At 44.5% G+C, this 21,736-nt stretch overlaps 1 protein-coding gene across 2 annotated transcripts in view; it reads left to right on the top strand.

Annotated features, from left to right (window-relative positions):
- PRPF3 (pre-mRNA processing factor 3) overlaps positions 1 to 21,736 on the top strand; it is a 102,535-nt gene that overhangs the window by 32,170 nt on the left and 48,629 nt on the right. For both annotated transcript variants that reach the window (XM_085639345.1, XM_085639344.1), the window contains exons 8-12: positions 5,209 to 5,515; positions 11,459 to 11,625; positions 14,575 to 14,657; positions 18,923 to 19,066; positions 19,667 to 19,766. In XM_085639345.1, coding sequence (XP_085495471.1) covers positions 5,209 to 5,515; positions 11,459 to 11,625; positions 14,575 to 14,657; positions 18,923 to 19,066; positions 19,667 to 19,766 — 801 coding nt within the window. The remainder of the gene's footprint in view (positions 1 to 5,208; positions 5,516 to 11,458; positions 11,626 to 14,574; positions 14,658 to 18,922; positions 19,067 to 19,666; positions 19,767 to 21,736) is intronic.

The raw sequence follows: 21,736 nt of genomic DNA, 5'->3' as shown, positions 1-21,736 counted from the left end.
GATCTGTGATAAAATCCCCAAATTTCAGTTGTTTTTTTTAAAATCCATGAATTGAAAATTTGGCATCTGAATCGTTTGACAAATCTACTTTTGTGCGTCATTTTTGCTTATAATAATAACATGATTGAGAATTGTATATATTTTTAAGCACTTTAGTACATTCATCAGACACTTCCCCTATTCAGATTCGTTCCCCAGATTAAGTTAAACAAGTGTACAATCGTATACGTTTATGCCTAAAAAAAATTTGCCCCCTCTGCCCTTACAACTTTATTCATGCCAGTGCACTCTTAAGAGAATTTGTATCTGAAGGGCAGCACTCCTTACACTTAAAATGTTACGCTAATTAAACTTCTACCAACATCTTGTCTACTATCGTTTGTTGAAAATCATATAGCAGGCAATATAGCCATAACAAATGTTATCTTCCCATTTTTTTCCATTTCAGACTCCAGGTCAGCTCCAATTCCTTACAAAAGTATAAACTCAAACTATACCTGGGTAGAAAGGATTTTGTTCTTGATTTATTGGAGTTACTAGATGTTTTTTCCATGGCTTATGTGTGGTAAAGTGCCCGTTTTTGACATGGTCACACCCACTTTTTGCCTGGTATCTGATGCAATTTTGACAGAAGTGCACTGGGTTCCTGCTAGCTAGGTTCCCAGTCCCAGATATTGTTCTCTAAACTGTACAATTGTTTCCCCAATTGGCAAAACCATTAGCACTCCCTCTAAATCCCCAGTAATTGGTATCCCTGGTACCTATGGCCAGGAGGCAAAAGAGGGTCCCCAAGGGCTACAGCGTGTATTGTTCCACACTAAGGTATCCCTCGCCTAACTCATGCAGACTGTCATTTCAGGCTGAGTGTCTTGCTACATATAAAAGTAAAAACGCAGCATGTCACACATCCCTCTGTCCCACACCTACAGACACTGCATACAGTATTGGTAAGCCACCACTACAACTGGCCTTACAGCCCTAAGGCATGGTGCACTATACTACATGTGTAGACATATCTGCGTGAGCAAATATGCCCTTGTGATGTGTAAGCCAATTCTTAGATGTCACAAGTGGACAGGGAAGCCATTTTGAGTACATGTGCTGGATGCTGGTAAAAACGAGTTCCCCAGCTACATGATAGCTTCACTGAAAACTATGGTGTTTGGTATCAAACGCCTTGTATTAATAAACCCACACTGATTCCAGTGGTGGATTTCTTAATATCTGTACCCAGAGGGCACTTTAGAGGTGCCCCCTGTAAACCTAGCAGCCTCTTTTGTGCTGGCTGACTGGTGTCGCCCAGCCTGCCACCTCACAGGGGTTTCTGACCCCCCTGCTGTCATCTCCTCCAAGCAGAATGGCTCTGTAATTGGCATATCGAGGCAGGAGGCTTCAAAGGCCTCTGCCGCCTTTGATGTGTGATTCTGGTTTCCCCATACAGGGGAAATGTCACCCCCTGCCCTGGTCCCATTTGGCACCAGGACAGGTGGGAAATTAGAACTGCAGGGAGGAGTGGTGCACCACCTGGCCAGTCACACCTCTAAGGTGAGCTGACGGATGCCCCCTCTCCCCCCCCCCCCCCCCCCCCCCCCCACTTTAGGATTTTAGAATTGGGAACTCTGGGGCAGAGTTATGCCCACTTCCTACAGGAAGGGGTCACATAGGGGGTGTAGTGATGCCAAGGGTAAGTAGCCCATTTGCTTCCCCCCTTAACACCCCTACATTCAGCATTTAGGGGAGCCCCTGGCACCAGGAAAGCAGATTTCACCGACTGGAAGAGAAGGACACCCAAGAGCCGTGAAAAGTAAGAACCGAGGAGCAGCAACTGACTTGTTGCCAACCCTGCTGGCCTGCCTGCTGTCCCTGACAGTTGTGCCAAAGACAACTCGTCCTGCAGCTGCTGGGCCTCCAAAAGCCTGAGAGGACTGCCAGCACTTCAAAAAGCAACCAGGATCCCCTGTAGAGTAGCAGAGCTGCTTCCCTGCAGGCACCCAAGAAGAACCACGAGCACTCCGAATCTCAAAACCCGACACCAGAAAGCACCACTGCACCTGTGCCCTTCAGGCCGAGTCAAAGTGGGCCAATGGAGCCAGTGAGGACCTTAGACCCTCCAAAGTCAAACCCCACCTTGGGTTTGCCCGGACTGGACTCCCAGTCGCCGCCTGCAATCTCTTTATGTAGGCCCCCTGTACCACGAGTGTCTCCTGCAGTGAAAACCTGACGCCTCAAGACCACTGTACCCGAGCACCGCAGCCAGAGAAGAGGACCGAAGGTGTCCCTATGTGACCGAACAGCATGAGACCTGAGCCCCTGTTTCAGCCAGACTGGCCCCCCAGTCCCTACTTGCAGCATCATTGTCCCAGGACCATTCCCCATTGAAGCCAACGGGGCTCTCGATGCCAAAAAGCACATCGGCACCTAGACGACCCAGAGCCTCCTGAGGTGACTTGTTGATGCTGCCTTGGACCTTGCCCCGTACTTACTATAACTCCGGAAGATTGGTTCTGTAAGTTGCTGCTAAGTAACCCGTATGCAGGATGTACGTTTCCCCCCCATAGGATAACGTTACCGTATTAGAGACCATACAAATATATTTACCGGTTTTCTTTGCAAAACTGCTATTTTAAAATGTACTTACCTAATGACTAACTTCTTAGTGCTACAAATTATATAAAATGTGTGCTATTTTTCTACATTGGTGTGGATCTCTTTGAGTGTGTGCTTATCATTTATTGGCTGTGTGTAGGCAACAAATGTCTAACACTCCTCCTTGATGAGCCTAAGGCTGCTCGGCCACACAACCACTAAAAGAGCAACTTGGGATTGTTAAAGCAAGCCCCTGTTAACTCATAATGGATACCTGGACTCTACACAATATACCTCTTTTTGGTATATTATATAAAGAGCTAGCCTTCTACAGTATTATAATGATTTTGCTTTTACTGTAGCCAGATGCAATCCAAAGAACAATACACATTTTTTACCCATCAGATTTGGACCCAGTTTGAATTATTTTGAATAATTTATGATCCTATTTCAATTTAGTATAGTCATTAATAATCTTTTGCATGATTGTCATTGCAAAGCCTCAAATGACTAATCTCTATATAAAGCTGTACCAGAGTATGATGCTAATATATCTTAGGCGGAACATCTTTGCAGAGGATGAATACCTGTGCAGAACGCATAAAGAGCGTAGAAATAAAATGGTTAAAATGTGTCCCTGCTACGTTTGGCTACACCAGGGGTACTCACAAACTTTCTCTCGGGGGCCAAATTTACAGTGTGGTTTCTGGCTGAGGGCCGCACCGGTGGGGGCGGGGCTAGACCCAAAAAAAAACAATGACCATGAGGTTGAACACAGGCCCCTGCAGCGGACGCCTTCGTCCACTGAGTCACCAGACCAGGCATTCACACATCTATCTATCTATCGCTCGGTCTCCCTCCCTCTCTCTGTCTCCCTCCCTCTGTCTCCCTCTCCTCTCTCTCTCTCTCTCTCTCTCTCTCTCTCTCTCTCTCTCTCTCTCTCTCTCTCTCTCTCTCTCTCTCTCTCTCTCTCTCTCTCTCTCTTTCTCTCTATCACTCTCCCTCTCTCTCCGTCTCCCTCCCTGTCTATCTCGCTCTCCCTCTCTCTCCATCACTCTGTTTGTCTCCCTCCCTCTCTGTGTCTCCCTCCCTCTCTGTGTCTCCCTCCCTCTCTGTGTCTCCCTCTCTGTCTCCCTCTCTGCCTCCCTCTCCCTCCCTCTCCCTCTCACTCCGTCTCCCTCCCTCTGTCTGTCTCCCTCTCTCTCTCTCTCTCTCTCTCTCTCCCTCCCTCCCTCCCTCCCTCTCTCTCTCCCTTCCTCTCTCTCCGTCTCCCTCCCTCTATCTCTCTCTCTCTCAATCACTGTTTGTCTCCCTTTCTCTCTGTCTCCTCCGACAAACACAATAATAAGAAACATGGTAGCACCTATTCTCTAAATTTCTCAGGTATGGTTTGGCCTTCCTCCAAATGTCCTGCTGGTTGCCCTGTTGTCGCTTCTTTGTTAAGTTGTCTTCTCTCTCTTTTTTATCTCTGGGGCATTTTATCAGTGTTTTCTTTTTCTGACTTATTTTCTTTTCACGTCATTCTTATTTCTCTTTCATTCATTGTCATTCTTCTCGTTTTTGTCTCACTTTAGTTCTTCTTTTCACGCTCTACTACTCCTTTGCCCTCTCCTGTGTCCTTTCTCTCTTCTCCTTTTAGTCCTGTACCTGTGCTTTTGTTCTCTCTCCCTTTCTCCTATTTTTTCTTTCTTCCCCAGTTTTACCACGTCTTCCCCTGTTTTCTCTAGTCTTCTGTGTCTCATTGCACGGCTGCTCCTCTTACGTTTCTGACACATGGTATCAGGGATATGGCCTTTTCAGAGCACAAAGGCACGCTGTTCCCGTTCTTTTGACCACGTACCTCGATTCAGTCCTAAAAGGCGTCCTTGCGATATTCCCTTTCATCTGCCTCTCTACAAACAATTTCTCTCCTGAACTGCACACGATGAGAGGGGAGGCGGGGCGGGGCACAGAGTGGACAGAGCGCACACAGCCGCCGCACCCAAGTACTTCACGGGTCTTTTAAAGACCATTCACTTGGTAATGAGGCTTTGTTGTATTTCACCTCTTCTTAGTGCCCCTGCATCTCCACTCAATCAGAGTGGAGATGCAGGGGTGCTAAGAAGAGGTGAAGTAGAACAAAGCCTCATTAACAAGTGAATGTTATTTAAAAGAATCGCCCGGCCCCCATAGCTCGCAACCGGCGCCAGCGATATTAAAAACACAAAGGCATATGATGTCGGCAAGGTCCGCGGGCCGCCAAGGAAGGCTTGCCGGGCCGTACTATGAGTACCCCTGGTCTACACTGACAAATTAACCACTTAACTTAAATATTTTGATGTCTTGAATCTTCATACCATAAAAGTATGTAATTAATCCAGTTCAGCTAAGATCACACTTGTTTCATAGGAAAATGTGATCTATCTGACAAACAGATTTAAGGAAAAAAGAACCAACTTTGTTACATTTAGTTATTTATTGAATTTGCCATGGTTCTGCACTGGTTCATTATAAAGTTCTCACTGTGAAACCAGTCCTTCTGTAGAAGAAGCAATGCTTATGTTTTATGTTATAACCTTTTCTTTCTCAAGCTTCAATTTAGCAGCATTCAAATGTAATCCAAATGTAACTATTACATTTCAGAAAATTGGATCTAAAGGACCAGACAAAGCCGTCGCCACTTATCCTGGATGACCAAGGACGCACAGTGGATGCCACTGGAAAAGAAATTGAATTAACTCACCGTATGCCAACTCTCAAAGCAAATATCCGAGCTGTGAAGCGGGAACAGTTCAAGCAGCAACTGAAAGAAAAGCCTTCCGATGACTTGGAGTCCAACTCCTTCTTTGACCCTCGTGTCACGATTACTCCTGCACAGAGGCAAAAGCGAACTTTCAAATTTCACGATAAGGGCAAGTTTGAAAAAATCGCTCAAAGGTTGCGAACAAAGGTAACCTTTTTTGTTATTTCTATCCTATTTCAAAGACTTAAATCTTCCATTTAATTTCAGTGAGGTCTAGTATTATGTCTATTCTGGTCTTCCATAAACAGAGTTCCAGAAGTAGATACCATCAGGTGACTTGTTTTGAAAGAATAATCTAGAAATTACTTTTTTTTTTAACTGCTTCCCGTAAAAATGAAGTCATGCATGAAAGGGAACTTTTAACTGTTTTTGATCACTGAAATGCAGAAATGTATGTTTTCTTACTTAGCACCATATTAAGGAGGATTGTGAATGAAGGGTTAGATGAATTGTTCCATTACGATATACCTAATTGCCTCAGAAGCTTTAACATTAGAACTGTGATATTTAGTTTACTGCTGTGAGAAAGTGCCATCTTTCTTGCATGGTATGCCCCCACTTTTTGCTGAATGTACTTTGACTGAGTGTGCCCTGGACTCGTGCCAATCAGGTGCCCAGGGCCTATGTTCCTTCCCTAAAACCCAAATTGGCAAACCCTGGCCACATGTCAGCCCCTGGTAAATGGTACCCTAGGTACCCAGGGTCTTGTGGCCAGGGAAGGCCTCTAAGGGCTGCAGCACTTATTGTGCCACCTTTAGAGGCCCTGTACCCTAACACACACACTGCCCTTGCAGGCTGTCTGGGTACAAGACAAAGCCAAGAGTCGACATGGCCCACATCCCTGTGTGCCATGCCCACAACCTACACTGCCCTGGCATACATCAGCCACCCCTCTAGCTGGGTGCCCTATGCCAGTGGTGTGGGCACAGGAGCATGAGCCCTGTGCCCTTACAGTACTCAGGTCCATTCCTGAGCACTGTAAGTGCAGTGCTGCCATTTAAGAGTATATGGTGCTGAGAGCTCGTCAAACACTAACTCCACAGCACCATAATGGCAACACTGAAGACTGAGATGTTTGATGTCAAACTTCTCAGCACATTAAACCCGCACTTATGTCAGTGTGGGATTTAATGTACAAAGCACTACAGAGGGCATCTTAGAGATGCCCCCTGAAACCTAACCTACAATCCACGTCTTGTCTGAGAGGCTGCCTCAGCTGCCACAAAGCAGACCTGTTGCTGGACCCCTGGGTGGAGAGCTCCCACTCTCCTGGGCCTGCAACAATGCACATCCTGGGCGAGGTGCTAGATCTCCTCCCCCAGGATGGGCAGGGGCGAAGCTTCAACGGCATGCCGACTTTGTGAGCTTCTCCGGGCCACTTGCTGTACCCAGCAACTGGCCCCCACTGGTTCTGACCCCCACTCTGGTGGGAAGACTGGCCGGAAACCCCAAGTAAGGACAGGGGATGTGCCAGCCTCTGCCAACCCCAGCCGTCAGGTGGGGGAGGCGAGGTGAAGCACATCCCTGGGCTCTTTTGCATCTTTAAGATGGGAAGCCCTGCCCAATCAGGACTAGGCTACTGCCCCCCTCACACAGTAGAGTGGCAGGATAGGGGGTGTACCCACCCCATGCAGGGACCCATTGGTCCCTGCCCTTTACCTACCTGTAACACCCCTAAATCTAGTATTTAGGGGCACCCTGAACCTTCCTTCCTTAGATTCCAGATTCCGAAAAAGCAAAGAAGAACAAGAAGAAAGAAGACCTGCCATGCAGCTGCTAAGAAGAGGAAGACAACAGCTGCTTTGGCCCCAGCCCTACTGGTCTGTTGACCCTCGAACCTGTTCCTGCTAAATTCCGGCACCTCCTGTGGACAGCAACCTCACAAACCCTGGAGGACCTGGCTACCTTGTGACTCTGAGCATCTGGGACTCCCATGAGCAGTGGCTCTGCTCAAAGCAAGTTTCTAACCCCTGGCATCAGCCCGGAACTGCGAACCCTGCACCCGCCTAGCCTGTGCCGGAGTGGGCAAAGACCCCGAGGACATTCTTCCCGCAACCCCCCCCCCCCCCCCCCTGGCGACTGTGACCCCGAATCCGGCACCCAAGGGCCCACCTCGACGCTCCTGACGACGGCTGCAGCCTCAGAACCAGGGACCCCGTCCCTACCCAACCGCGATCAACAGAGGGTAAGATTTCCTGACATCAAAAGGCACCCCGGCACCCTGCGGCCCCCTGTGCCCGACTCCTGGGTACCTCCTTATCTTCCAACTACCCAACTTACCTCTCGAAGTGGTGGTGGCACCTGAAGAATCTTCGTCCCCGAGCTTGCAGCCTTTGTTCGTCCTTGAGCTTTCCCATTGAAATCCATTGAGCGCCCGAAGGCTCAAAAGCACCCTGCACCCAGCCGCCCGAGTGGCCCTGGCAGTGTAACTGCTACTCCTTCCTACTTCCCCATTTGCCCTGAGCAAGTGACCAGGAGCCCAGCTCCCACAGCCGCGTGGCCTGCTAGTCAGCAGCCACCAACCAAGGCCCTCCTGCCTCCCATAGGATAACATTGGGCCTAACTCACTCTGCACCCGGTTGCCCCAGTGCCGCTGAGGGTGTAACAACTGTACCAACCTGATCCTGGGTGACTCCTGAGTCTGTGCCCAGAACCATAACTCTGCCAGTCGAGTACTTACCCAAAAGCTGATAACTCACTTTTCTTCCATAGGGTAACATTGACTGGTTTCTTCTGAAATTTCTTCTAAGTGTGGAGTTTCTAAAACTTAAACTCTTCACCTAAAATCAACCGAGTAACGAAAACAGAAACACTCGCCTGCTATTAGGAGAGATCCCAGTGATGGATCTTCGTGCCCAGCACTGACCCTGAAAAGTACTCACAACCGTACTTACCATTAACCCAATTTTCTTCCATAGGCAATCATTGACTGTTTTTCTGTGAAATTTCTTCTAAGTGTTGATTTTTGCAAACTACAAATATTCTGTGAAAACGTAATTACTTACCTGTTTTAGATAGAGGTCCCAGTACTGAGCCTAGGAGCCCAGTACTGGATTACAAAAGTAACGAGAACCTACTTTACCCGTAACTTGAATTTTCTTCCATAGGGAACCATTGACTGTTTTTTAATGAAATTTCTTCTAAGTGTCAACTTTTAAAATGGCAAAATATGGCTTAAAAATCACAACAGTAACTAAAACGGATTTACTCACTTGTTTCCAAGAACTGTCCCAGGACTAAATCTAGGATCCAGTCCTGGAGTTAGAAAAGTAATCCTGAAAGTAATCTATTGCGAATAACTTATTGTGTTTGAAATTGTGTTGCCTATTGCAACAACCTGTAACTATTACCTACAAAAGTCAATTGCATATTGCAAAAGTATTTAACTAAAGCATCTCATTCTGAGAAAGTATAATTTGATACCTATTGTTGGTTCTAAAATAAAACAACCATATATTTTTTATATAAACCATTGGCCTAGAGTTCAGTTCTTGAGTGTGTGAGACCATTTGCTGACTGAGTGTGTACAACAAATGCTTTACACTGTCCTCTGACACTGCCTTACTGCTCGACCAAGCTACCACTTTAGAGATTAAGGTTATATCTAACTTTAAGCTCTGCCAAACCTCTGGGGACTGTGGACTCTGTACACACTGTACCTATTTGGGAACAGTATATACAGAGCCACTTTCTCACAACTGCATCTCATCGTTTTATACATTTTTGGTTTTATTTTGCTTTTTTAATCTGCATTTACACAGAAGTGGGTTTTCGATACTTGCCAAATGTGGTTTGAAAGCTGGGTTTGCTATTTGTGTTTTTGTTAAAGCTGTACACAAATTAGAAAGTATAATTGTAACCCTTTGTAAAAGACCTGATGTGACGTCTGAGCTTGGCTTGCCAAGGGCTCAACACCCATCTATAGATCATGCCCTCCTCTATGCTATTGGACCAAAATGTGCCGGGTAAGGGGCCCGTGCTAATCACTCTTTGGGTATTCCAGTAATGAAAGATTCCCTTGATAAATGGTTTACCACAAAGAGATAAGACCACAGATGCGGAGCATCATAGGAGAATGATTCCCTTGAATGGTCCACACTACAACCCATGTTAAACCCGTGCTTCTAGGCCAGCATGCAGCACAGAAAATTCATGCTCCTAAAATCTGAAGAAGCAACCTGTGACCATAAAGCATTTTTTAATGTGCGCCCGAGAACTTTAAAAATAAATATCTTATGGATAGTTGCTTGAATGACCTCACATTGCTTTTATTTATTTCATATTCAATGGTGAGAGCTGTTGCTTTAGGAAGTAGCTGGCAAGACACCTCTGTGAGTGAAGCACTCGCTGTCTATACATGCTGTGAAATGCAATCCAATCGTTTGAATCCTGCAGCACTAACTCAACCTTTTTAGCCTACTAGTGATAATTCAGTTTGTACCATTAAATTGGCTGCAAAACCTACTATATGATATACCAATTCACAGTCCTTTGCAAAGCGTTTGGTTTAGGAACTTGTGAAATGTTTTATTGCACTTGAAAATGGGGTATATTTTGAAGTAGGTTTTGGAATATCCTGGGCACAACACATAATTTCCATTAAAACACCCTGCAGCCACACATGCTATAGTTCCATGGTCCTTCCTCGACCACTTCTTCATCTCTGATAAGAAACGTTTATGACTGTTTCACAAACAGATGTTATGTGATCTTTCCACTCCGCCACCCCAGGTCATGAAGGTTAGTTTGTCCATCCTAATTTTCTGCCAATGGCACTTGGGGTGGTAGAAGCTTCTCCTATGCTACCTCTTGTTTCTGGAATCAAATGCCAGAGCATCTGAGGAATCCATCTTACTTCCTTGCTTTCAGGGATTCACTTAAAACCTGGTTGTTTGCTCTTCCCGTGTAGATTCCTTTTAGGGAGTTTCCTCCTTCATACAGTAGGCAGTGCCAAGACGCCCGTGGGCATACGCCGCGCATTACAAAATTTTAATAAAATCAAATCTAGGCATGCTGACACTGGTTTATGACAAGCCACCATTTATAATATAAGCGCAAATACTACAACGCCTACTATGCTTGGGGCAGTTGACCTAGCACAATCCAAGGATAGTATGTTGTACCAATCATGTTAAAGTAGATGCTAGTACATTGGCCATGTTGGAGCTTGTTATTCTGTTTTACATTTGCCCTCTTGTTTTAGTGATGAGCTCAGTTCTAATTTTAACTCTGCTAATCTAGGGAATAGTATGGCAGAGAGTGAGGTCTGGTGAGCTTTAGAAGCACATTTTCTTTTTCGCAAGTCACACTGAAGACTGAATCGATTTTTCTTCTAATTTTCAAAAAAAACAACCTGAACATGAACAATGCTTTTAAGAATGAAAATGTTTTCTTACTTTCTTTGACTTTTGAAACTTGTTCCATACAAGACTCTTATTAGGGAGTGGTGTCTTGCGCACTGCTTTCCCAGCCAGTGCTCTGGTTGCAGTAGTATAAAGCCCCTTTTTACCAGGCTGGGACCCCATCTACCTGCAGCTCCTTTCAATTAACCTATAATCTCCACAGTGCATCAGTGAGAGACTGTTTTGGTGCTTGGAGATTGGCCTTATCTAATGCTTTTGAAGACCCCATAAGAGAATGTTTAGACAGTGTGTTGCTGCAGCAGCAAAGTATCTGTCCCTTTGACCAGAACTTGTTGGGAGATTTAGGGGCATTTTCAAGACTTCAACAGCTGCCTTGCATTGCTGGTCATGTGGCTAGTAGTGTGTTGACTTGGTTGAAGACCATCATTGCCTAGTGATAGTGATGCACAAAATGACATCAATGATTTACAGGGCAGGTAGAAGATAGGGAAGGATAGTGATGCTGTTTGTCACATCCATGCATCTTGCACCTTCTATGGTTACCGTTGCAACACAGCACCCACTAGTGGTCCTGCTGCCAAAACGTTAAACGGGGCATTACTGTTATTGTTACTGTAATTTGCTTTGTTTAATAGAAGGTAGTTTAATTCCGTTGAACATAAGTATTGTTATTGAGTCTTTCTTCTGGAACGACCTCGTTTAACTCACAATTTTCTTTTCTTTCTAGACTCAGCTAGAAAAGCTCCAGGCAGAGATCTCCCAAGCTGCCAAACGAACGGGAATACACACCTCAACCAAATTAGCCCTTATTGCTCCAAAAAAGGAATTAAAAGAAGGAGACATTCCGGAGATAGAGTGGTGGGACTCTTATATCATCCCAACTGGCATCGAGCTGTAAGGGTTTGTTCTTGCAGTTTAGCTGAATTAAATCTAGAAGTATGGCAAATAGGATGGGATACAGCAGGCTCCTTGTTAAATTCATAAGCACTAAACGCTTCATGATCGAGCATTTATCAAGTGAACGATAGCTTTGTGAAACGGACTATACCTTTCTGAATTAGCCTTTTTTTCTAAGCTAGTCTAGAGTTAACTCTAGCGCTAGTACGCAAATAGCTGGGCAAGCATGAGGCCATATTTTGTAGAACGATTCTTGAGCTCTGTTCCTGTTGATATTTAATTGTACTTTCGGTACAAACAAAAGCGAATCTGTATTTGCATGTCTTCTATTTCGTGTATTGGCTTTAAAGACCTCTTTGTGGATTTAAGGCCATCCATGTTTTCTTTGGTGGGGGAGGGGTGCGCAATGATAATTGTGCCTGGTCTAATGCAAAGAGTTGTACGATTGATAGATGGTGATGAATAACTGGAAAGGAAAAGATTTTCTGTACAAACTGAACATTCCAGGTCATCTTGGATTTTTTTTTTTTTTTTATTGTTTCCCAAATATAGGCCCAGAGCCTGAGCCCAGTAGCTATTCAAGGAGGAGACTGATCTTGTCCTCCTCCTGCCCTTCCAGGACTCCACTGTAATCGCCATAGTCACTTCAGGATGATAGGCCGCATGGCTGGTACCATTTGTTACCATAAAAAGAAAAAGCAAGTGTAAACGAAAGAAATTATGGGTGGAATGCATGAGTTAATCAGCCACAGATAATTACTCTGGGCCGCATTCCTATCCATCGTTTTATTGCCCAGAATGACCACATCTGAGGTACAAATCAGAAAGTTTCTTTGCAACAGCTAGGTAAATTGACTCCGCATCAAATATATTATGGAGATATGGCCTTGAAATAAAGTTTTCGCAATAGTCATTAATTATACTACTAACAACCAAGTATTGTTGCATTTTAGAGTTCGATTTCATTCTGATACATTAATTTTAGAAGAAATGAGTTCAGATAGATAAAATTAGAGTAAAAACAGAGCTCTGCACTATGCTTAGAAAGTCTTAGGCTTATAAATTAAATGAAGACTACTCACGTAATAGGATTACGGGTAATCAACATTCCTGAATAATAGAAGTTTGGCATTTATTTCAGAATTTCATTGAAGGAATTCTGCACTGCATAGAAGTGTGTATTCACATTTCCATAGTAAGATAAATGAGAGAAGTGAGATTGTAGGCGATCCTTGCTAGAGGATAGTTACACCAGTCAAGTAAGCACTGTTTTGGCAGGTGGCCGTGATCAGCTCCTGTAAATATTGGGGGTGGAATGCAACGTGAAATGCAACAAAGTATTTTCCAACCCAACGAGGTAATGAAGAGGGGGCAAACATCCATGTCTTCCTCCCCTTCTTATTTTCTCTTATTTCCTGACTATGGCCAAGCTAGGAGCTACATTTCCATTTCTATATTACACCCAAAGGGAAAACACTGCCCCTCCCTCCTACGTTTATGCAGTTCACATCTTGAGCTCGATCGTCTGTGTAGCATACAAGCCATGATGGAGATTGGGGGTGCAAATTACCTATGACGGGCCTCGAAAAATCATAAAATGTTACCAGACCTGCAGGTCTAGTGACTTAAATAATCTGCTCGACCTAACTGTAATGCTCATGACCCATAACCCAGACTTACCTCTTAGTTCATTAACAGCGTTATCATTGGGGCGGGGCAGGAATGGTTCTCAAATCATGCTTAAAAACTATCACTTTTAATAAATAAATCATTAAAACATGAACTGATAGCACACTGTCATGTGCAATCCGCACATTTTCCATTGAAATGGCCTCCACATTTGCAGTTTTACTGATAAAACATAGTGTACAAACGATAATGTTTGGCATTCGAGTTTCTGCATATATTTGTCATTTGCACGTCACCAGGTAAAATGCTCTGATTTGTTTTACTCCTATTTGAATCTTTGTTCGCATCACACTTATGAATTACAAAAAAAAGTGCATTCATAATTCCTGATATATTTTGAAATATTTGTACTATTCATTTACAAGGTGTTTAAATGTTGTGTTGGAAAAAAACTGACATCCTACAGCCTTTTGTTTCACCATGATTGTCAGACTGTTCACTTGACAAATGCCTCTAACTGTAGTAGAAGAAAGAAAAGTAAACACCATTTTCCAGGATAAGATAAGCAGCAGTTAGGAAAAGATAAACTGACATTTGACCTCTGCCATTGAACAGACCGCAAATAAGTCAAGATAAAATCATTTTTTTAAAGTGCTATTTGTTGCTCATTCACTTACTGAATGAACAGACCACCTGTTCCTTTCCACCTCAAGTTCACTCACCTGAACGAACCAGTAGGTCCTAAAAAAAAATAGCTCGACCTGATAAAATCTGACTCGCCATAGCGAGTGGACGAGTAGATTTTTCAAAGCCTGCGTGATCTAAAATATGATCCTTGTCTTGCATTCCATTAGATGCATTGCTTCTCGAACAGACCTAAAGAGTTATTTATCATTTACATCATAGAGCTAGTTTGATCATATGTTAACTGAGACTGTTATTTGCAGATTGCAACACCGTATTGGCCCGTTCCTCTGCAAACTATTCAATTTTCTTTCCACTTCTATATAAATCAGGGCTGCACTTATTGGATGCGTGGTCAAAACGTGCTTCTTTAAAAACCATGCTGTAGAGCCTGTCTCCCTCCCTATGCATAACTTCATATTCATTGCCATGAATGGATGGCTATGTGTAGCTTGAACTGGAAATTTCAGTTTGGGAAATTTGCTGGTCTGTGGTAGGGACCAGCTCAGATATATTGGGTAATTGGAGAGCTTTTAGGGAGGATGTTTTGTATGAATGTGTCATGGCTTTAAGCAAGAGGAGAATTGCTTCTGTTTCTGAAGCTTAACCTTAATAAGTTTTGTTTATTTGTAGAACTGAAGAAACCATATCTAAAAGAAATGATTTCTTTGGAATCACAAACTTGGTGGAGCACCCGGCGCAGCTGAACCCCCCAGGTAATCTTGATGAACACTAACCTTACTGCCGATGAGAAGTAGGACAAAAACGCATGGAAAATAAAGGAAATTTCTACTGCCTAGGCAGCATGCATGAAAAGGTTTAAATTCAAGCATTGCGTGTTTCGAGGTAACCTCCATATTTCATCATTCCCAGTTGTTAGGTCTCGCCTGGCGAAAGCAGCGCATGCGCTGCTCTCGTCAGAGAGTCCTTTTGGAATCGATTCTCCCATAGGCTCATGTGGGCTCATGCACGCGTCTGCATGGACAAAGATGGCTGCTCTTGCCATCTATACATAGCAGACAGCATGCGCGGGACAGTGGACAGTCCGCCGCCATCTTGTTCACGCCGTCTTCCTTCAACTCTGGCTCCGGCGTGCTTTCACTTTAAAGAGTGCACGCGCGCGCGATGGACCCAGAGTTGAAAGAAGCTGGCGCGCAACAATTTTTGGGGGGTTTTGCTTGCTTTCAGCTGTCATCCATTTGGGCTCCCCCCCCCCCCCCCCCCCCACCCCCGTGTTACACTCTTTGGTGTTTCTTCCGGCATGCATTGCTTTCGTCTGTGTTCTTCCCCCTGAGCTCCATGCTCTCTCTCACCCGTTTCCTCCCCCCACCAGTGCCCCCTGTGTTGCTTGCGCCACTCCCTTGGCCCCCCGCGTTCCTTCTTCCCTCCTCCCCCATGTTGTTTCTCCCCGCCCACTATTTACGAAAAAAAGCGCTTTTGCACATAAATAAAAGTAAACCAAATGTGTGTGTAATTGTTTAGGCTCACTTGCGTGGTTCGCACGCCTACAAATTGACGTGGGCAACCATGCCATAAGCATTTTCTTTTTCTGCACAGCATCGGGAATACTGCAGTACAGTATCGCCAAAACCCATTGGAAAGGCCATTAGGTCTCAGAGGCAAGACCTGTTGGCTTTCCCAATGCTTATTTTGAGAAGTGCCGGTACTCTCCCTCCCAAAATAAAATAGTGCCAGTACTCTGTATCGAACAGTACCTGGCTATTTAAAGCGCCGAATATAGGAAGAGGTGGGTGTTATTGTGTGAGTTCCAATTTTTGTGCAAAAGCAAAACAAACCGGAGAACGAAGCACCGCAAAGCTTCTGAGTGATAAAAAGGACCTGGAAGAAAAAATGTAGCAGTATGATTAGATATAGCACTGTCAATTTATTGAGATTGGGAGGCTGATGAACTGAGGGTACTAGCACACATATGAGCCTGTGCGCGCTGCTCTCCCCTTGTTCATTAGTTTCCCGTATTTTAACGTGCTCATAAGTATGTTTTTATATGTACTATTCAGGTTTGTGGCGACGGGGCACTAACTAGTACAGCCATAAATTAAGTAATGAATATAGGGAAAGGTGGCTGTTATTGTGTGAGCACGGAAAGAAGGAGAGGTGAGAGAGTGGTGGATTAAGTGCCATATTTTATAAATGATTGCGGATCTACGGACATTAGGAGCGTGATTAGCAGTGGTATTGCTGCAAAAAAAGCAGAGTGCAGGAACACTAAAAACAAGCATTGGCATAGCCAGTAGGTCTTGCCTTTGGGACCTTATAAGTGTTTAGCCATGCAACACTTGATGTTGTTGCACCAAGGATATTGTGCTGGATAACTAAACACTTATAAGGTCCCAAAGGCGAGACCTATTTGCTATGCCAATGCTTGGTTTTTTTTGCAGCTCATGTAAAAAGGATCCCAGAAGACTGATAGGTTTTTGATGACGTTTTTTATTTTTATTTTGCAAAGTTATCACTAAACCTGATTCTTCTGGGTTTTACTTCATAGTCTCAAATCTGATCTAGTTTGCAGTTCTTTTTAATGCTTTTCCCACCCTTTAGTCTATCATAACTTTGCTGTTTGTGAAGTGTCCATCCTGTAGCAGGAAAAATTACTGCAAATGCGCGTGGTTTGTCAGCCATCCTCAAGGAATGTGAATTTTGACTCAAAATGTCAATGAGTACTCAGAAAGACAGGGAAGCCCATGCCCCTCACAGGCAACTGGAAGAAATATGGAGATGTAGAAAGGGCATCCTAGAAAAAGGATCTTTCCTTGTCAAATATCCCTCAGTATCTTAAAGGGGAAGCAATGAGAAAGAAGGACCATCATTCTAGCTATTCCATGTTGGAGACAGTCACAGGCCTGAAATTCGTGCTTTCACCATCACTGTTTCGAATCATCATTGCCATTCAAAAGTGAAGGCACATTGGCGACAAGACTTATGCTGATATAAATTAATTTGCCATTTTGTTATTCATCTTTATACTTTTGACGTCCCTCCACTTCACTTCCTCCCATAGCTCTTTGATGTCAATATATGGAATTTCTGCGCCTATAGTGCGGTCATCACGTTCTCTGACGTGTGGGATCGCTAGTTCAGCCTATGCTTCTGCTGATAGTAATTTAAGAAAAGGTTCCATGCAAAGTCCTTTGCAACCATTGAAACTGCCTCTGAATTCTCCTTCAAGGTTCATACTGGTTCCAAGTCAGGCTTTTATGCTGCAGCTCACTAGTTCAGCACCGTAGTGTGGTGTGCCAGCACAGCCTCTACAGTCTTCAGATCCTGCTTGTCCTGCATAAGTTCTGATGGTGGCTCCACCTTTTTCACCAAAATAGTAGCCAGAGGATCCCTGGCAAATGATTACACAGCAGGAGGAGAGTCACAGCAATAATCATGACGTTGGCCCTACTAAATGGAGAAGGGGAATGTCCAGGATATCCTGATTAAATGTTACGGAATTTCACATTGTGTTTGTGAGCGGTGCTTGGAAACTCAACATTCCACTTGAAATTCCTGAGGTTGCGGAATCAGTTCTCATTCTACAGTTTTAAAATTCAACAATTAATGTTTCTCTGGATATTCTTGATGCATTTGTTCCATGATTGTTTGAGCTCGCTTGAGGGCTATTCCAGATGCCAACCACCACAAGAAATTGTGGCTCTCCTGTTCAATAAAATGTTTGTTGCTACACCTACCCTAAAGCCAGCCAGTAATACAGCTCTCTTAGACAATGATGACAGGTTCCTGGTGGACAGTCTACCAAAATGTATGAAGGATATGCTCAAAGTTAAGAGATGCTTAAACAAGGCCTTCTAGTCTCCACTCAGATGATCAGCTCAAACCTCAACTACTCTGGCAGTACTCGTCATATGGGAGTACTGCAAATGGATAACAGTTGCTCACCCGTACCCGTTCACCACTACTCGTTAGCAGCAGTGACCTCATAACTTCTCCATGGCTCCTTGGGATTTTGTTTTTTCTTTTGTCATTTCAATTTTTTTAATAGATTTATGAGAGCCAAGCAGCTGCAGTTTGCTGCCAGTACACTCCTTTCCCTAAAAAACGTTTTTCCCACACCGTTTTTTTTTTTTTTTTAAATATCATTTACTGCTTCAAACTGAGTATCCACTATTTTGGAATAGTACATTTAAAAACAAAGTCCCACCCTGTCATAACATGACTGTCCATCCTTAATTGTGCGTTTTTTTGTTGTTGTTGTTTTTTTCTTCACATAACGTGGACGTATAGGCAGCTAGCATTTGTTTCCTCTCATTAAGCACCGGCAAAGCTAAAAGGTTGGCTAGCTCCGCTGACGCTTCTTATCTGTTGGCTGTGCCAAGTCTTGTGTGTAAGATGAGAAGAGCAACTCGTATGCCCACTGGAAGTCTGCGCTAGTGCGATATTGCTATGTGAAGCAGCAGCATTGTTTAACTATCCGGTTATGAGCATTCCGCCGCGGAATGTAGTCTGGTGTTTGTGAGGTGTAAATTGCAGGAGGCAGTGTGAAAACTGTTGGTTTTGATGATCACACACATTTAACTGACTAGATACACTGGTGAGATCCTACCTTGTAAGCTTGTGGGTGTAATTTAAAAGGGTGTGCTCAAAGATGGTAGATGAAACTGTTCTCCACATTCTCACAGGGAATGTGGCCAGGTACACGCAGCTGCTGGAAGAAGCCACTTTTGTACGAACACTAAGCCCAGGATAGTGCAGAGCTGACAAGTTTTTTTAGTAACTTAGATTAAATAAACCCCGTGTTGTGGTACTAGAGCTAGGCTACCTTAATGTGTACATTTCTGACCATTTATCATTTTCTTTTGTTGTGTTCATGTCTGCCCTGTTTTCGGCGGGCTAATGCTTTGGCAGTAGCCGCTTGAGTATTGTCAACACTTTGTCACTTATCATGTTTGTTAAACAGTGGTTGAGTTTACGTTGCCTCTTGGGCTATACTCATTGAACCTTCCTCTTTCTTAAACAGTGGACTCTGATACACCTGTGACTCTGGGAGTTTATTTGACCAAAAAGGAACAAAAAAAATTACGCCGACAGACACGGCGGGAAGCCCAGAAGGAAATGCAGGAGAAGGTCAGGCTGGGCCTGATGCCACCTCCAGAACCAAAAGGTGCGATTGTTGATTTAAACTCTTCCAGAACTAATAGGCAACATAGTGTGTCTGTGGTAACAATGGAATTTGCCTGCTTAGCCTGTTTTTCCTTTTTTAGTATGTTCCGTACTGCTTTAAATAAACCTTTGGGAGCCTCTAGAATTATACAGATTGAATACCCTTCAGACACTGATAACTGAATTTGGGTCTTATTAAAGTTCCCAGGAAGACCGCCAAGACCCTGGTAAACCCGCCTGCCGGCTTACGATAGGAATCCAGGGGTGGCGGTGTCACGGCGGCAGGAATGTTTGGCTCATAGGATAGCTTAAACAACATACTGCCGCCATGCCAGTGCCTCTAGCATGTCTGTGCACGTTGTGGCATGCACCATGTCGTGCATGCCATGCAGTGCACAGGTGACTGTGCACTTTTGGGAGGGGCCACGGTTGAGCATGTGTTAAGATGAAGAGGGTAGTAGCAATTATGGCAGATGCCATCTGTTTTCAGCTGAATTGTTAAGTGAGATCATAGGCATGTGCACAGGCCCTAGACTTCCATGTTCCTTTATAAATTCTATTTTTGAATTGAGTGTTTAACCACTTGTGGTCTTCCTTCCAGTCCGAATATCTAACCTGATGCGAGTTCTGGGGACAGAAGCCGTCCAGGACCCCACGAAAGTTGAAGCTCATGTCCGTGCACAGATGGCCAAGAGGCAAAAGTAAGTTGGACATTGGTGGGGCCATAAAGGCTCTTTTCTGCATGTAAGGTTTAATGGGTAGACGGTACATCTCAGGTAAAGTCAAAGAAAGCAATTCACAGAGATCTATTAGAGCTCATCACATCTGTGCCCCTGGTGAGAGCTGAACAAACTGTATCCTTCAGCAAATGTTTTCTTTTTTCTTGTATCCTTTGGCAGGACAGCCTGCAAACTCGCTGTTGGACTGAAGCAACCCGCAAGTTTCTTAATTATTTTTTACCACAAACGTTAGGCATGTTGCGGGTTTTTTTTGGTTTGGTACACCTTTGGACCTTAACCTTGCTTCTTGGCTGAGAAGTGTGTTTCTGTATGCAGACTGGTGTCTTTTGCTTTTGGGTTTTCCCAACAACAATTCCAAATTAAGGTCAGGGTCTTGTCACCTGCACCCAACTAGTGCCAGTGAACCTTGTTTCAATTATAAGGTACAAATCTCGTGTATCAGCTGGCGTCTCTGTGCATTTGCCTTTGTCCCTCGTCTGAGTAAGCCTGTCCGAGTGTCTCTGGCCTATTGCTCATATCAGCATTTCTCTTTATAAGTGGCCCTGTTTGTTTTGCCTCTTAAGCGGAAATGTCTTAGATGGACTTTACCAGCTCATCACGAAGTAAACCACCATTTTGTGCTGCACAGACGCAGGTTCCAGTGGGACCCACGTTCACCAGTCCACCTTTTAAACAGATGTCACCAACACACACCATTTATTCTACACCCTCGCCCTGTCCATGTTACATGATGAAGATAAAAGACCAGACTGCTGGGTTTGAACACCTTTTTACTGAGGAATGATGCGACCTCCGCATATCCTGGGTGGAGAGGGTATTAATCAGTGTCACTCCAATTTGGAGCAGACTTTGGGTTTTGTCCAGAGTCAACAGAAAAACGTATTGACCCAGAGAGCATACATCCGGCTTGTGTGATTCTCAAGCCATCTCTGGGTAAAAAACGTCTGTCAAGGGGTGGGGAAGGAGCAAGACGACCCCGCTGCCCCTCTAATTAAGGACTTGAGAGCAGTGGCGGCCGACACAATGAAGAGTTGGTGAGGGGTGGTGGGGGTATTTAATAATAAAAAAAACACTTACCTGAAGCTGCAGGCCGCATCGCTCCTCGCGTTCTGCTGTGCTGCTTCCTGGTCTCAGCAGGCACTGGGGCAGCAATCGGACTCCCTGTGCAATCCCTACGCTGCTCTCATTCAATGAGAGCAGCACAGATATTGGCTTGAGGGGGCTGAAAAGATGCCCGCTCAGGACAAGGAGTCTTTGCTGTTTCTCCAGCCCTGCTGTTCAATACAGCCGGGTAAGTGAAACTTAAGTGCGCATGTGTGTTTGGCCGGCTGAGACGGTAGGCCAAACACACATGCACACTTAGAAGTGCACGTAGCACTCCTCCTCCCCTCTCTCATGCCCCGCCCCTCCCTGCTCAAGCTGGCTCAGAGCTGGCAAATGAAAAATAAAACAAACATGATGTATTGTTTTATTTTTTACTTTCTGGCTCTGAGCCAGTGGGGCAACGCTCCTCCACCATTGCAGAGGAGCCACCCCCTGCTTTAGAGACTATTTCCCACAGGTGCCCTTTTGTGTTTTTAGCCTTACGGTGGCGAGAATATACTAAAATTAAGTCTCTTTAACCTAACTGCAGGTAGTTGTAATAGTTATTCAAGCACTGTTTAAAAAGATTTGAAGACCGTGCAGAAGTAGGTCCTTCTATCTCAAAGAGGAACTCCTGCATGGAACCCATTGGAAATTGGCATCCGTTGAACTGGAAATGGAAAGAGGGTCAATCCTGCGAGTAACAGTGTAATCTCATGGAGTGCGAGTGCTGGGTATGCAGATTAAACAAGATGCCGATTGTTTCAAATTCAATATCATTGTTTTATACTGCATCAGTCTTTCAATGTATTATCCTGCCATCTAGTGGTTGGGTCTGGAGTGGTCTC

The sequence above is a fragment of the Triturus cristatus genome, chromosome 12, assembly GCF_964204655.1.
Source record: "Triturus cristatus chromosome 12, aTriCri1.1, whole genome shotgun sequence".
Lineage (NCBI taxonomy): Eukaryota > Metazoa > Chordata > Amphibia > Caudata > Salamandridae > Triturus > Triturus cristatus.
The sequence above is the reverse complement of the archived record's forward strand: the minus strand, read 5'-3'. Positions and strand labels throughout refer to the sequence as shown.